This window comes from Procambarus clarkii, chromosome 36 (assembly GCF_040958095.1).
Source record: "Procambarus clarkii isolate CNS0578487 chromosome 36, FALCON_Pclarkii_2.0, whole genome shotgun sequence".
NCBI classification, from domain to species: Eukaryota; Metazoa; Arthropoda; class Malacostraca; order Decapoda; family Cambaridae; genus Procambarus; species Procambarus clarkii.
In genome coordinates, this window is record NC_091185.1 from 9,517,117 (window position 1) to 9,534,075 (window position 16,959).

Here is a 16,959-nt window from a genome sequence, read left to right on the forward strand (position 1 = left end):
CCCCGGGACTCCCGGGGAGTAAACCACGAGAACGTTGCCACCACCAAGGCTTAAGTGCAACGCCCCTGCTGCCTACACCCGCTTAGTTAGCACAACTGGGTAACCGAGCCACACCGAGCAACCAAACTCACAGGACTACGGGTCGAAGGTGTCACCGACCCCACAGGCAGCAGACGGAGGCAAAACAGAGAGTCACCCAGAGACAAAGGGTGAGAGCAACCCTCAAACTCGCTGGAAGCGAGGGGGGACTCTGGGGTCACATCCATCGGACCCGCGCGCCCCCAGGGGTTTCCCAGGGTCCCGAGCGTTTACTATAAGAGGACTCGCGCTCAGGTAATCCCAGGCAGGGTACTGCTAACCGGCACCCAAAGCTACCAAACAACTTTCTAAGAGCTGAACCCCCGGGACGTGTACACTCACGGGGACCTAGCAGGGGTTACCACCAGAAAATACTCAGAACACAAGGGACACAAGGGGCAAGAACGAAGGCAGACCCTCCCCCACCAGGTAGATAAACAAAAAGAAAAAGAAAACCCCGCAAGAGGACAGCGTACCCAAGCGGAACAGAGCCGGCCGCCATGATTGGTAAGACAAGCTGCACAGTACCCTGCACCCCACCAGTGCAAAACTTCCCCTTACTCCAAGGCGAACAAGGGAGACAGAACACCCGAGCACACAAAGAGCGGCCGAAAACCAAGCAGTAAACGGCCTAGCAGAGGCAGGACCCAAGGAACTTGTGGAAGGTGGCCCCAAGCCCCAAGGGCAGTACTTACAGGGCACCTAGGGAAGGGAACCCTAGGCGCATGCAGCCCGAGTACTGGAGAATCACTCCCGGCTCACGCACCACCTAGAAAACAGACACCACACTCCAGGTACAGTGCTGAAACAACCACTGGAGCCGGAGCACATAACCGGTGCCTATAACATCAGCCGAAGAACTGATGGGTGGATAGCCGGCATGGGAGGTCTGGGGCTCCCCCTTCCCCCTCCCGGGGAGGGGGGAGCTGCGCAGACAGTGGCACGGTGACGTGTGACATCATACTAGTTTGCTTGTTTTCTGTTGAGGAGTTCTGTCCACTAGTTCGATTTTAGGTAGCAATTTTCACCAGAATTGGGGTTTGTTTTGGAATGCTTACCTTTCTGGATGCTTGACCCGGTTGATGGCAGAAATAGAATGCTTCCAACCACACGGGGGTTTCTATAGGCCATTGCTCCCCTTGTCTCTCTGAGGGGGCCAGGTTCTGGCCGTGGTCCCTGGTAGGCCTTAGAACTCCATACACATGACTGATGCCAAAGTCTGACATTAGCATATCAGCCTGGTAAAGCTCCGGAGAGCCGACGGGGCTCCCCCCAGAAAAGCAGTTATTGAGGGGGGGTGCAAAAGAAGAGCCCCCAGAAACACCTGTAAACGGTTAACACCAACAGCCGTTAGTGTGCGGATCCAACACAAGCCATGCCAAACATCAGTGAAAATAAAGGATTGTCTGCCAGCTAGAACGACTCCAGAACTTTCATCCGAAAAGGAGAAGACCCAAATGCACAGAGGCAGGGTCCATCCATGAGGCAAAATCCTGGTTTTGCAAGAGGGATGTAAACAGCATCTCACGAACCACGGTAGGAGGGACCCGAGAGGCATTAAACTACCAGAAGGATGATCCTATTAGGCCCAAAGGAATATGGATATAAACCCTGGGGGTTATCTTCTCTCTCTCTCATGAGATGATGTCGGGGCTTAGCGTCCCCGCGACCCAGTCCTCGACCAGGCCTCCTTTTTGTTACACGCCCCCAGGAAGCAGCCCATAGCAGCTGTCTAACTCCCAGGTGCCTATTTACTGCTAGGTGAACAGAAGCATCAGGGTGAAAGAAACATTTTGCCCATTTGTTTCTGCCTCCAATGGGGATCGAACCTAGAACCTCAGGACTACGAATCCGAAGCACTGTCCATTCAGCTGTCAGGCGGTTAGCCACACTCAAAGCATATTCATACGAGGAGGGGGATGTGAAACCCCCTTTGCAAAAGGAGGTCCCCACAGAGAGAACATGGAACCATGTGGAGTCAAATGAAATCCAAAAGCCGAAAACTGACTTCTCTTTCCCCACCGCACCCTCACCCCCAAGCCCTGGAAGCCACAATCGTGGGCTCCTGGGCAAGCCGCCATATGCACCCAATGCCCTGGATAGAAAATTGTAGTCCAAGGGAAAGACTTCAAATGAAGAAGGGGCTGGCTGAAAGGTAAACACCAAAGCCTCAGTGGGATTAACAAGCTCAACTGCCTCTGCACCTGAATCACGAGCTAAACCCCTGCCCCAACCTGGAAAACTAACACCTCCAAATCTTAAACATCAAATGGGGCAGCTCTAGGGCATCTAACGAAGGCTTCTGCAACCTAGAAAACCTAACATCAAAGCGATAGCCTCTTGATAAGCCCTAACGACAGGGTAAAAGGGTAAACAAGAGGGTACAAAAAGAAGAGCCAACAAACCTCAATAGGACTCAGTGCCGAAGCGGTCATGGACCCAACAGGCAGCATGGCGCAGGCAGCAAGAAAGAACGGTGCCATGTGGCACAGATGATATGCAACACTCAAACTCACATGAAGTGAAAGCAGGTTCAGGGGAAATATCCATGGGACCAACAAACCTGTATGGGATTTCTAGGGTCAGAAGAAAAAACCCAAGCCTGACACCCAGACACTAGGATCACCATGCGGACCTAAAAGTCAGCCTGAACAGCCTGGCATACACAGCTGTGAAGGCCGACCTCAGCATGCTGAGAGAAGCGCGCAAACTACCAGTGTACACTGCCAGCCAAGGTTGCTCTCGACCCAAGTTAAGACAGGAAAGTCTCAAGACACCTGACTTCCACAGGGTGAGAGCCACAAGCGAGGAGAATCTCTAAGGGAGCAACTCCCAAGCACTCCAGGGAAAATAACCCTGACAATGCAAGGGCAGTGCTAGGGAGCACCCAGGGAAGTAACCCAATGCACATGTACCTGGATTGTACCTGAATGGGATTCTGAGAGTTCTTCTGCTCTCCAAGCCCAGCCTGGGGCCAGGCTTGACTTGAGAGAATAGGCTGTTCCTTGGAGCGGCCCGCAGGCCCACATATCCACCACCGCCTGGGTGGTCTGGCACTTGAAAAAACTATACAGTTTTCTCTTGAAGATGTCCATGTTTCTTCCGGCAATATTTCTTATGCTCGCTGTGAGTATGCTGAACAACCATGGAACTCTGATGTTTATACAGTGTTCTCTGTGCCTATAGCACCTCTGTTCCTCACTGGTTCTATTCTACATTTCCTTCTATATCATTCACTCCAGTATGTTGTTATTTTACGGTGAGATTTGGGACCTGGCCCTCCAATATTTTCCATGTGTACATTATTTGATACCCCTTTTGTCTCCCTATGTAGTACATTTAGAGAGCTTCGAGACAATCCCAATAATTTAGGTGCTTTATCGTGTCTATGTATGCCGTATATGTTCTCTGTATTCCCTCTATTTCAGCAATCTCTTCCGCTCTGAAGGGGGGAAGCAAGTATCAAGCAGTACTCAAGATGGGACAGCACAGGTTATTTGAATAGTACAATCATTGTGATGGGATCCCTGGATTTGAAGGTTCTCATAATCCATCCTATCATTTTTCTGGCTGACCCAATATTTGCTTGGTTATGCTCCCTAAACGTTAGATTATCAGGCATTATTATTCCCAGATCCTTTACATGCTGCTTTCCTACTATGGGAAGATTTGATTGTGTTTTGTAGCTCCAATCACTCTCAAAAGTCAGCTCATGCTACATTACAGTATACAATAAATGGCACTAAGGGCTAACACCACCACTTAGTTGAATAACAGAACACTGGAGCCAGCACGGAAGAGAAGCGACCTGGTGCACACTACATCAGCTACACAACTGGATCCCAGTTGCCGCCTGATAGTAAGGTACCCTCCTCCCACCCCAAAAAAAAGCGAGTTGTGGAGGTGAGATGAACAAGCTCACGATGGTTCTGAGAATCCTTGATTGTTTCTTTACATACTGTAGTTGGAGGAGTTCTCTTTGAGGGTTTGAGGCATTGGTAAAGCCTATGCCTGTTTGAAGCTGTTCACTGCTGTTTTGAAGCTAGCAGTGGTGTGTTTTGGCTCATTGACTTTGGTGGGCTGATGAAAATATATGTCATCTATTTGAGGGGGGGGGGACTAGGTTCTAGCGCTGGTCTCCATCAAGTCTACAGAACTCTATGGATGATGTGACCTAGTAGATAGTGCGCCAGACAACTGAGTGGACAGCGCTTCGGATTCATAGTTCTGAGGTTCCGGGTTCGATCCCCGGTGGAGGCGGAGACAAATAGGAAAAAAAGTTTCACCCTGATGCCCCTGTTACCTAGCAGTAAATAGATATCTAGGAGATAGACAGCTGCTACAGGCTACTTCCTGGGGGTAACAAAAGGAGGCCTGGTCGAGGAACGGGCCGTGAGGACGCTAAGCCCCGAAATCATCTCAAGATAACCTCAAGAAGATGGTACCATCTGGCATCGATGTTTTCAGGGAGCAACAAGTGGCTCCCCCCAGAAAAGACGACTACTTTCATAAAGGTGTGCATATCTGTCTTGTCTCTTATAATTTATCTGTGAATGATGATAGAACTGTTAGAAATTACTGTTGTCTAAACTCTATATCAAGTACTGTACTGAGATCGTCACAAATAGCATTGCCTTTTTATTACATAGTATTCAATTGAAAATGTACAATCACTTGTTAACAAAGTTTTCTATTTAATTTTATTTTGATTTCAAAGTACAGTACTGATTTCATTAAAAGAAAACAGCAAGGCACCGTGAGTGGTGCCATCTTAGTACACACACACACACATACAGTACTCTGACCCCTGCCTCACACTCTATACAGGAGTGATCTTAGTGCTAAATAAATAGCAAGAGGAAATGTTATTTAGTCAGATGCCTTGGAAAGTAAAGGACATGTCACTGTAGTAAACCTTTATTAATAATGCTAGAGAGACCTTATGATATATTTAGTATGACAATGTTTAAATTGTATACAGTACTCTGTTCTAAATTTCTTTAAAAATATAACATCATAAATTTAATCAATTCTTTTTAGTATAGTTGATGCATAACTGTAGCTCTTGAGAATGAGCATGTAACCAGCACCACAATAAATACTTTTATTATTAAAGTACAGTAATATAGTATTAATGATAAAAATAGTAATAATAATGATCAATGAAATCACATTAACGTTATGTATCAATGAGAAGATAAGTATGAGCTGCGAGGAGGATTCCAACCCGCTCACTTGGTACTCTCAAGCACAAGCCCTACACCACTACTAAGTGGCTCCCAGAACTGAAGGGCAAGAGCTACGTGGAGGGGTTAGAGGCATTAAATATGCCAAAACTAGAAGACGGAAGAAAAAGAGGTGATATGCTCACTACATACAAAATAGTAACAGGAATTGATAAAATCGATAGGGAAGATTTCCTGAGACCTGGAACTTTAAGAACAAGAGGTCATAGATTTAAACTAGCTAAACACAGATGCCGAAGAAATATAAGAAAATTCACTTTCGCAAACAGAGTGGTAGACGGTTGGAACAAGTTAGGTGAGAAGGTGGTGGAGGCCAAGACCGTCAGTAGTTTCAAAGCGTTATATGACAGAGTGCTGGGAAGACGGGACACCACGAGCGTAGCTCTCATCCTGTAACTACACTTAGGTAATTACTACACCACGACATGCTCAAAAGCAATGCAACCTGGACTTCCACTGAATCCTCTAACCCTGACTAAGTTGAAACCCTGATTGGGCTTAAGTTGGAAGCCTGAGGACCCCCTAGAAGATTCAGTGGAATACCAGGTTGCATTGCTTCTGAACATGTTGTGGTTCAGTGGTCTAAGGTGGGTGTTTGGGAGTACCCGTGTGCAGGTTCAAATCCTCCATATGGCTCCAACTGCTTTTCTTATGGATACATTATGTTAATGTGATTTCTTTGTGCATAATAATAATAATAATATTGATATCAATAATAATATAATTAAATCTGCAGTTCCCAATGAGAAAGTTTTAGATAAAATAATTAAAAAATCAGTTTTTTTATTCAAATTCATTCAACTAAACATTCAGAATGAAGTCAGGAGTAATATAGCTAGATATTCCTGATCTATGTCTTGAGCTATTATTATCATCATAATGTCTCCAGACCTCCCAGCTGGTGGAGAATGTCTCCAGACCTCCCAGCTGGTGGAGAATGTCTCCAGACCTCCCAGCTGGTGGAGAATGTCTCCAGATCACCCAGCTGGTGGAGAATGTCTCCAGACCTAACAGCTGGTGGAGAATGTCTCCAGACCTGCCAGCTGGTGGAGAATGTCTCCAGATCACCCAGCTGGTGGAGAATGTCTTCAGACCTGCCAGCTGGTGGAGAATGTCTCCAGACCTCCCAGCTGGTGGAGAATGTCTCCATACCTGCCAGCTGGTGGAGAATGTCTCCAGACCTCCCAGCTGGTGGAGAATGTTTTCAGACCTGCCAGCTGGTGGAGAATGTCTCCAGATCACCCAGCTGGTGGAGAATGTCTCCAGACCTCCCAGCTGGTGGAGAATGTCTCCAGACCTCCCAGCTGGTGGAGAATGTCTCCAGACCTCCCAGCTGGTGGAGAATGTCTCCAGACCTCCCAGCTGGTGGAGAATGTTTTCAGACCTGCCAGCTGGTGGAGAATGTCTCCAGATCACCCAGCTGGTGGAGAATGTCTCCAGATCACCCAGCTGGTGGAGAATGTCTCCAGACCTCCCAGCTGGTGGAGAATGTCTCCAGACCTGCCAGCTGGTGGAGAATGTCTCCAGATCACCCAGCTGGTGGAGAATGTCTCCAGACCTGCCAGCTGGTGGAGAATGTCTCCAGACCTCCCAGCTGGTGGAGAATGTCTCCAGACCTGCCAGCTGGTGGAGAATGTCTCCAGACCTAACAGCTGGTGGAGAATGTCTCCAGACCTGCCAGCTGGTGGAGAATGTCTCCAGATCACCCAGCTGGTGGAGAATGTCTCCAGACCTACCAGCTGGTGGAGAATGTCTCCAGACCTGCCAGCTGGTGGAGAATGTCTCCAGACCTACCAGCGGGTGGAGAATGTCTCCAGACCTACCAGCAGGTAGAGAATGTCTCCAGACCTACCAGCTGGTGGAGAATGTCTCCAGACCTGCCAGCTGGTGGAGAATGTCTCCAGACCTACCAGCGGGTGGAGAATGTCTCCAGACCTACCAGCTGGTAGAGAATGTCTCCAGACCTACCAGCTGGTGGAGAATGTCTCCAGACCTACCAGCTGGTGGAGAATGTCTCCAGACCTGCCAGCTGGTGGAGAATGTCTCCAGACCTACCAGCTGGTGGAGAATGTCTCCAGACCTACCAGCTGGTAGAGAATGTCTCCAGACCTACCAGCTGGTGGAGAATGTCTCCAGACCTACCAGCTGGTGGAGAATGTCTCCAGACCTGCCAGCTGGTGGAGAATGTCTCCAGACCTACCAGCTGGTGGAGAATGTCTCCAGACCTACCAGCTGGTAGAGAATGTCTCCAGACCTACCAGCTGGTGGAGAATGTCTCCAGACCTGCCAGCTGGTGGAGAATGACATGGTCAGACAGATCACACCTTGACAATTTACATTAAATAAACTGGAAGACAATACCAAGCAAACTTTTGTAACAGTATAGTCATTATACAAATGATCAACAAAAGGCTTCAGGAATAGGAGAAATTGTCTACAGCTGCACCGCCGGCTCACCTTCCTGCTGCTTTATCAAGCTGACTATTGCACTGCTGGACCACCTTCCTGCTGCTTTATCAAGCTGACTATTGCACTGCTGGACCACCTTCCTGCTGCTTTATCAAGCTGACTATTGCACTGCTGGACCACCTTCCTGCTGCTTTATCAAGCTGACTATTGCACTGCTGGACCACCTTCCTGCTGCTTTATCAAGCTGACTCTATTGCACTGCTGGACCACCTTCCTGCTGCTTTATCAAGCTGACTATTGCACTGCTGTGCCACCTTCCTGCTGCTTTATCAAGCTGACTATTGCACTGCTGGACCACCTTCCTGCTGCTTTATCAAGCTTACTATTGCACTGCTGGACCACCTTCCTGCTGCTTTATCAAGCTGACTATTGCACTGCTGGACCACCTTCCTGCTGCTTTATCAAGCTGATTCTATTGCACTGCTGTGCCACCTTCCTGCTGCTTTATCAAGCTGACTCTATTGCACTGCTGGACCACTTCCTGCTGCTTTATCAAGCTGACTATTGCACTGCTGGACCACCTTCCTGCTGCTTTATTAAGCTGACTATTGCATTGCTGGACCACCTTTTTGTTGCTTTATTAAGCTGACTCTCTACTTACTATGCTTGAGAACAAGAGTACAAGTGAGGTGATTTCTGAGACATCTATACCTTCATCATTGAATTACTCTCAGACATTGTTAATCAACTAATTAAATAAACTTAAAAACAAAAAACTCCTGTAATGAAACAAGACAGTATTACAGAAACATTACCGGGTGCATGTCCCAAAGTTATCCTTACCAGTGTACGATGCAAGGCCACAATTTACCCTGTGAAAATGCAAAATTTAACAGACACATTTCTGTTATAAACGTTCACATTTCTGGTCAAGGTGACAAGTTATATTATTTATAGTCATGTGTAGAATTTCTTACATTACACAATGTACAAAATATGGTAAAAATAAGGATTTGTTCACAATAAGTTGTGTGTTGGGGAAAAGATTAGTAACCATACTTTGCTCACTAATGGCTCCTGACACAAATGTTTCATGTCATAAGAGTGTTTAACAGGAGTACAATTGCTGAAAACATGTTGACAAACACCAAATTGAGACTAGACTTTACTGAAGGCGTTTCTCCCATAAAAGCTTAATCAGTCAACACATCACCTTTAATACAGTCTATTCTCCGCTCGATGTGTGTGTCTATGCTGTCATCACACTCGTGTTGAAGTTGTCTTTGCACAGGAAGTTAATAGGTTTACATATTTAATGAAGAGTGCAGGTACTAGGTATTTATTTATGGAGGTAATCAGGTTATGAAACTAAAATGTTTAAGATGCATAGATCTCTAAACACTGAATGCAATTAGTGGCTTTATCAACTGTATTAATAATCTACCTACTTAGTGACCACTGTAATCTGTCCCTGTGTATTTTTTGTAGAAATAAAATACACACACGCCTGGCAGCCACACACAGGACTAGCAGCCACACACAGGACTGGCAGCTACACACAAGACTGCCAGCCACACTTAATATTTTCATAAAACAATTTGTAAAACTAATAGAAAGTCAAAACCAGAGAAGATAGAATAAAATGATTGAAGTAAAAATCTGCATTAAAATAACAAGGTACTGAAATAGTAATTACAAATTAAATTAGTTGCTTCAGGTTAAAAATGAGTCATCATTATGGAAGACATCTACACAGCTCATCATCTTCTCAACAAGGCTAGAAAAATATGATATTTGTCTTAAACACTTAGGAATACTAATTAGATTTATCAAGAAGAACAGCAGTTGTCTGAGCACTTTCTAACCAAGTTCGAAGGTTGTCAATCTTCTGAGTAATGTTTAAGTCTTCTTTATGACTTTGTGATCTCAGTGGACCTCCGTCAACCACAAAGGAATTACTTCTCCCAGTTGCCATAGAAGACTGTTTATTTTTTGTCAGAAAATCTGTTGTATTGTTTTTATTAACCAAAAACGTAGACTGCCCAATAATCTGAGCTGGCCAGCCAGCCTGACCACCGAGAGGAACAGAGAGTTCTGCGAAAGACAAATAATTATAAATAGCAGGCTAATAGTGATATTTAGACAAAAATGCATTAAAAACCAGCATTGAAAGTAATGAAAGGCCTCTTTCTGGTTGGTTCTTGGTGGCTCCCTTTAGCTAGTGTAGCGACTAAACATTATACTAGCTCCAACCTCTCATTACATTAATGACAAACTCAATTATCACTAATTGTAAAGCTATAATCTTTTCCCTAATTACAGGTAACATTCCTTCCATCCTATGGGAGGAAGCTGAGGTGTAGTCCAATAATATAAGCATTAAGAAGCAAATAGCCAACAGTACAACTTCCACAGTGATTCAGTTAACTTCAGTTCAGACGCTTAGGAGTTACCACGCCTCTTCAACCTCAAGAATGTAGCACTCAGTGTATGCAGTTCAAATCGATCCCAAGACACACGTTGCATTGGTGACCCCAGAGATGATACCCAGCCACGGCGGACTACAACATGGACTCTCGCTAGACCTCTGCTGCTGCTGCCTGCTGTGGACCGCTGCCACCTGTCATGGAACGCTGCCTACAACCTACCCACACCTATGATACCTTATCATACCTTGCATTCATTTCAGGAGATCAATGTCCCTGTTGTTCAGTCTCTGACCAGGCCTTCTGGTTGATGGTCTGGTCAACCAGGCTGTTGGATGCAGCTGCTCGCAACCTGATCCCGGACTCAAAGGAATTCTGGAGGATGTAGTATACATGGATTTTGCTAAATCCTGCGATAAGGTACCACATGAAAGACTGGCAGGGAAATTATAGGCTCATGTAATAAGTAGTAGAATACTAGAATGCTTTTTTTCTTTGGTACCAAATGTTTTTTCTTTTGTAAAAACAAAGAAAACAAAAGGTCCTACTAAATGGGTCCAAATCTCACTGAAGAAATGTGCTAAGTGGGGTACCACAGGGGTCCATTTTGGGGTCAACCCTTTTTATCATATACATCAAATAACGTTGATGAGAATATTACAAACCATACCATCAAACTTGCAGATGACAAAAAAACCAGCGGTGAATGTAATGAAACGCCATTTTCTGGGTGAGACCCGGAGGCTTCCCGGAGCTATTCAGGCTGATATGCTAATGTCAGACTTTGGCATCAGTCATGTGTATGGAGTTCTGTGGGCCTATCTGGGACCACGAGCCAGAACCTGATCCCCTCAGAGAGGCAAGGGGAGCAATGGCCTATAGAAACCCCCGTGTGGTTGGAAGCATTCTATGTCTGCCATCGCCCGGGTTAGGCACCCAGAAAGGTAGGCGTCGCAAAACAAACCCCTATTTCGGTGATAATACTACAAAAAGCCAAACAAGTGCATAGAACTCCCCAAAAATAAATGAGTAAATGAGCATGACGTCACACGTCATGCTCATTTCACTGTTTGCGCAGCTCCCCCCCCTCCCCAAGAGGGGGAAGGGGAAGCCCCAGATCCCCATGCCGGACGTCTACCCTTCAGTTCTGAGGCTGGACATCAAAATATGCGAAAACCGCCAACTGGGGGAGGGAGAGTTGCCGGGAGCCTCCGGGTCTCGCCCAGAAAATGGCGTTTTATTACATTCAACGTTGGTTTTCTGGGAGGGAGCCCCGTTGGCTCCCCAAAGCTAACTACCCACAGAGGAAAAGTAGAGGTACTTACCCGGGAGGCCGTTGCTGCTCATACCTCAACCCGAAGTCGAGACAAATGGCTGCAACTGCCGACCCAAAGCGACACAGGCCTGACTAGGCCCAGGAATGTTCACGAGGTAGCGCTCAGCCAAGACCCTGTTCGACCGCCAAAAACACCGCGCCCAAATGTCCGTCAAGGACATGTTGCCAAAGATGGCAGCAAGAACAGCGAACTTACGAACATCATGGGCACGGGGATAGACCGCAGGCTGGCTAGCCTTAATAACTCTGTGGACGACCTGGGAGACCCGCACCCACAAACAGGGAAGGAGGGAAACCGGATCAACCCAAAGCGCATCCCTGGACACAGAAGCCATGGCATGCAAATAATGGCGGAGGGCCGCAACCGGACACAAAACATGATGCACCCCTGGCCTGACCAACCAAGGACCCCTCCAGAAAGCAGCAGTCTCATTCTTTGCCAGAAAAGAAGGATATGGCTGTTGACGAACAAACCGATCACCACGACCCGAAAGAGCAGAAACCTCTGTGCCGGAGGAGAGTATGAAGCTGGATTGTCGATCCGCGGGTGACCCGAACCCCCGGGAGAGCAAACCACACTGCCACAAACTCCTGCACCATGCTGTGGGCCCGACAGAAGGACAGACCCCACCGTTCCTGGCTGGCCTGGAGAGCACTGGTCACAAAGCCCCAGCTGAGAGAGATGATGCGTCTATGAACACATCGAGCGAGGGCTTGGGCAGGTGCCAAGGCACTGAACCTCGAAAAACCCGAAGAGGAAGCCGGCGACATAGCAGCCGACGCAAAGCCCCTGGGTGCCGAACCCAGCAATCACAAGAGAGGCAGAAGGGACGTCCCCAAAGGAACCTGAACAGCCGACGAAGCCAAACCCGACCCAGCGAGTAGACCATCATCGCAAATTTCAGGTTCTTGCACAGACTCTCGAGCCACCGCTGGGTGACCTGGGAGCCCCCCAGAAACAAGAGCATATGGGACCGCAGTTGTGGGAGAGACTCCAGAGGAAGAGACAAGGAAGCGGTCCGAGAGTCCCACGCAAGACTCCAGCCAGGTCTGAACCTGGAAGGAAACCAGATGGGACTTCCTCCAGTTCACCAAGAACCCGAACCTAGCAAGCTGGGAAAGAACCAAATCCCTGGCTAGCAGACAAGAGGACCGGCTGGGAGCCCAAACCAGCCAGTTGTCGAGGTAGACCAACACCCGAACACCTAGAAGACGTAGATGGGCCACAACGACCCGACGTGTAAGGCGTGTGAACACGCAAGACGCCAGGTTCAACCCGAACGAGAGACAACGAAAGCTGTAACTCTGATGCCCCACAACTAAACCGAGCCAGTCCATGAACTCTGGATAAATCGGGACGTGCCAGTAAGCGTCCCGGAGGTCCAGGGACACCATCCAAGAGCCTGGCGCCAATAAGAGCCGAACCTGGGAAGCATAGTAGTTATCCAAAAGGAGGTGCAATGAACCTAGGGGTTTAGACGGAACAAGTCTAGAATGAATCTCAGATCCGCACAGCCCCGTTTCAGTACTAGGAACAGAAGGGAGACCCATCTGAGGGATGTCATCGTTTTGACCACGTGCAAGCACACCCACTCCAAGACGACTCGACAGAGCTCAGAGGGAAGAGGCCTGCCCCACCAGTCCCGAACACCCCGAAGGAGGAGGGGCCACCCAATGCCACCGCAGACCGAACGAAACGACCTGAACACCCACAAATCGTGGGACCAGGTGTGAGCAAACAGCGCAAGCCTACCCCCCATCACCCCGTCAATAGGGCGAGCCGTGAAAGGGCCAGCGCCACTGATAAGATCCTGAACCTCGCACAGAGCGAACACCCGCCAACCAGACGAAGGTGGGTCCGAAGGCAGGGCTAGACCCAAACCTGGCACCAGTGGCCTACCACGACGAGAGGAACCTCGAGCCCTGGCACGACCCCTCCAGGAAGGGTCCCTCGAGACCCCTGGAGAACCAACAAGTCAGACATAGAATGACAACTAGCCGAAGCAGCCTGCAAATAATGTGCCATGGCAGAATCTGCAAAAAGCAGAGGACAAAAGGGAGAAGACATCCTAAGAGCCACGGCCCAGGCCGATTCCAGATAGGAGGCAAGTACCGTTTGACGACACGCGAGCCGGGAAGAATAAAACAGGGAAACTGCATCCCGCAGGATCCGCGCAAAGAGCTTCAACAAGGCAGCCGATGAGCAACCCGTTCTCGCAAATTTAATAAGTCAATATTGACTTATTAAATATGTGCATAGGTGACATACTTAACATAATAGTTTCCCTTGAAAAACTTCACAGAAAACACCGACCTTACCTAACCTACTTAGTATGTTAAGATAAGCATCTTATTGCTTCGTAATTACAAATATTACCTAACCTATACCTATAATAGGTTAACACTTTCGCGCTATCAGGACTCACCGGCGAGTCCCGTTTCGTCTAACGCTACCGCATAGTGGACATAAAGTTATGTCCTCTTTTAAAATATTTGTATAAAATTCAATTTTTATCCGATTTACTTTGGGTTTGTTTCAAACTGCGCGCCATGAGGCTCTCTTTCTCACCACTAGGCTGCATGGTACAATAAGTTCATGAAAGGTGTGGATAACTTCGATCAAATGGTATTATGTCCCAAACGGGTTGCAGGTGGGTGACTTTAGCCGTTTATACTGGTAATGCTTCCCCCATATCATGTATTATATGCATATGTCTGTTTAGGGAATTTTATTCCGATCAATATACAACCAAAAATAACTGTGTGCAACAAGTATAAACTTGACAAACATAACAAAAGTAAAAACATTTCGTGTGTGTTTGACGCTCACTGATATGTTCCAGCGTTGTTTTATATTTGGCGCTATTCTAACTTACGCTTTGTTGATCTTTTTTACCTATGGGCTCATAGAACATTCTATTGCGAACACATTGACACAAAAATGAATGACGTACATAGAAAATGTCATGAGAGTGAAATAAGTATAAACTTTCAAAGTGCCGTGCGTCGTCCCGTCACCGATACCGGGTAACAATTTCACCACTTCCCACACTCCTGCGGGCGGGCCGCATCATTATTCTACGCTTATATTCATATCACCGTGTTGGGAATTTCATTGCGAGTCCATTGATACCAAAATTAACGCTGTAGAACAAGTGTGGAGGTGATTACAATCCCAAGAGTAAAAACATTTTGTTGCTGTTGGGCGCTCACGGCGAGTCATCTTCGTAGTTATTTATTTGGTGCTGGTATCCCTATACGTTTCGTGACTTTTTTTACTGATGTTCTTCTAGAGAATTTTATTGCGAACACGTTGGTACCAAAATGAAATACGTAGCATGAGAACTAAGGTCAGAAGAGTAAAAAGAGTATACACATTTTTGTTTTTACGCTTAAGCGATAAAAAAGCTGCGCGCACATACGGTTGGCTGAGTGACCTTTGCAGAGAGCGCGAAAGTGTTAAGTAACAATTGTAATTACGAAGCTATAAGATGCCTATTTTAACATACAAAGTAGGTTAGGTAAGGTCGGTGTTTTCTATGAAGCTTTTCAAGGGAAACTATTATGTTTAGTATGCCACCTATGCACGCAACTAATAAGTCAATATTGACTTATTAAATTTGCGAGAACGGGTTGCGATGAGCGAGCCACCGAGCCCAAGGTACCAGATCCAGGAATGGCCCCAAGCATCCCCACATCCTCCACAAGCCAGTCTGAAGACAGCTCCAGGAGAGAAAAAAATGCAAGGCCGAAGCCAAGAGGCCACGGGCGCCCAAGTCCTCAGCAATCTGCGAAGCCGAAAGGGAGGGAACCCGCACTTTGAGCTGCACTATGCCAACATCCCGGGAAAGGGCTAGGGCAAACAAGCACTCATCGAGGTGCTCAGGGTTGCCCCCCCCCCCCCCAGGTAAACTTGAACCACCGTCAAAGCCTCGTGCCACTTAAGGGTGCGGAAATGAAAGAAGGATTACCAAGCCTTCAACACAAACACAGGACAGTCCACCAACCAGGACGACTCAGGAACCTCGTAACGGATCCAGGAAGGGAATGACGGCCCAAACCTGAAAGAAGACCAATCCATAAGCAAGGCATAATTTGGGTCACGCAGGAGGTAAACCACTAGGGCTGCCCGCATTGCAGACGGTAGGATGCGGTAAGTCGAAAACCTCCGGAAAGATGGAACCGACACACCCGGGGGACACAGAACCGAACCAGGGGAGGGGCAGACCCCAAATTCAATTCGTACAAAGAGGAGAAAAAAAAGAGAACCCCACTCCTTGTAACAGTAAGCCCCGCTCAGAGGGCAGAAAAACCCAGGCGAGGTCCAACAGGGCCCAAGGCCCCCAAGTCTGCCCCTCCCCCACCCCAGGATGCTCCACCGCAGGACCTGTGGCCTAGTCATCCCCCAAAGCACTGGCCTCAAAAGAAAAGGCCGGCGCAGCCAGAGAAGCCTGATGGAGGGGGGGGCCCCACTGGTCAGACCCGGAGGCTTTCGCAGGAAGATCGGACTTGAATGCCTCCGTTGCCACACCGGAAGGAGCATCCCCTGAGACTGCTCGAGTCTCAAGACCACTTAAACCCTGCTCCGACTCTGAAACCCTCAAGACGTTTCGGGGCTGGAAACAGGGGAAGGGGGGACCAGAAAGAACCACAGTAGGGAAAGGACGAGGGGGCGCGGACTGACCCAAGACCGAAGCGACAATTACCCTCAAGTCTGGGTTCCTATAAGCAAATCGGGGCAGCCTCGGGGCATCCGGGTGAGCAACCAATCTAACGCATTGCAACAACCTAAAGTGCACATGCAACGCCTGCACTGCTTGTACCCACAAAAGATCATCATTAGTTTAGGTAAACTGAGCCACCAGCAAGCAACAAAACTCGCAGGACTCTGGGTTGAAAAAGTCATCGACCCAACAAGCAGCGTGACGGAGGCAAAAACAGTGAGGGTCACCCTTGAGACAAGGGGACCAAGCAACCCTCGAACTCGCACGAAGTGAGGGGGGACTCGGGGGTCACATCCATCGGGGCCGCGTGCCCCCTGGGGTTTCCCAGGGTCCTGAGACAGAACTCACGCTCAGGAAATCACAGGCAGGATACTGCTAACCGGCACCCAAAACTACTGAGCAACTCTCTAAAGCTGAACCTCAGGGACATGTACACTCATGGGGACCTAGCAGAGAGTGCCACCAGAAAAGAACATATGCAGGTCAGGCACAAAGAGGGAACAAGCAAGGCAAACCCTCCTACAAGGCAAAAAAAAAAGAAAAAGAAAACCGCGCAAGAGGACAATGTACCCAAAAGGAACAGAGCCGGCCGCTATGAATGGTGAAAACAAGCTGCACAGCACCCTGCGCCTCTTACCAGTGCAAACCGCCTCTTACCCCTAAGGTAAACAAGGGAGACAAAACCCCCAAGCACCCAAAGTGACTGAAAAACCAAGCAGTAAAACAGCCCAGCAGAGGCA

General features: G+C 47.9%; 1 protein-coding gene across 3 annotated transcripts in view; it reads right to left on the minus strand.

Moving 5' to 3' along the window:
* Positions 1 to 4,979: 4,979 nt before the first annotated feature.
* Positions 4,980 to 16,959, minus strand: part of LOC123756099 (centrosomal protein of 164 kDa) — a 481,504-nt gene continuing 469,524 nt past the window's right edge. For 2 of the 3 annotated variants that reach the window (XM_069336540.1, XM_069336539.1), the window contains one exon: positions 4,980 to 9,827. In XM_069336540.1, the coding sequence (XP_069192641.1) occupies positions 9,550 to 9,827 (278 nt within the window). In that variant the 3' untranslated portion in view covers positions 4,980 to 9,549. The remainder of the gene's footprint in view (positions 9,828 to 16,959) is intronic. The other variant, XR_011230545.1, reaches the window with a different exon arrangement.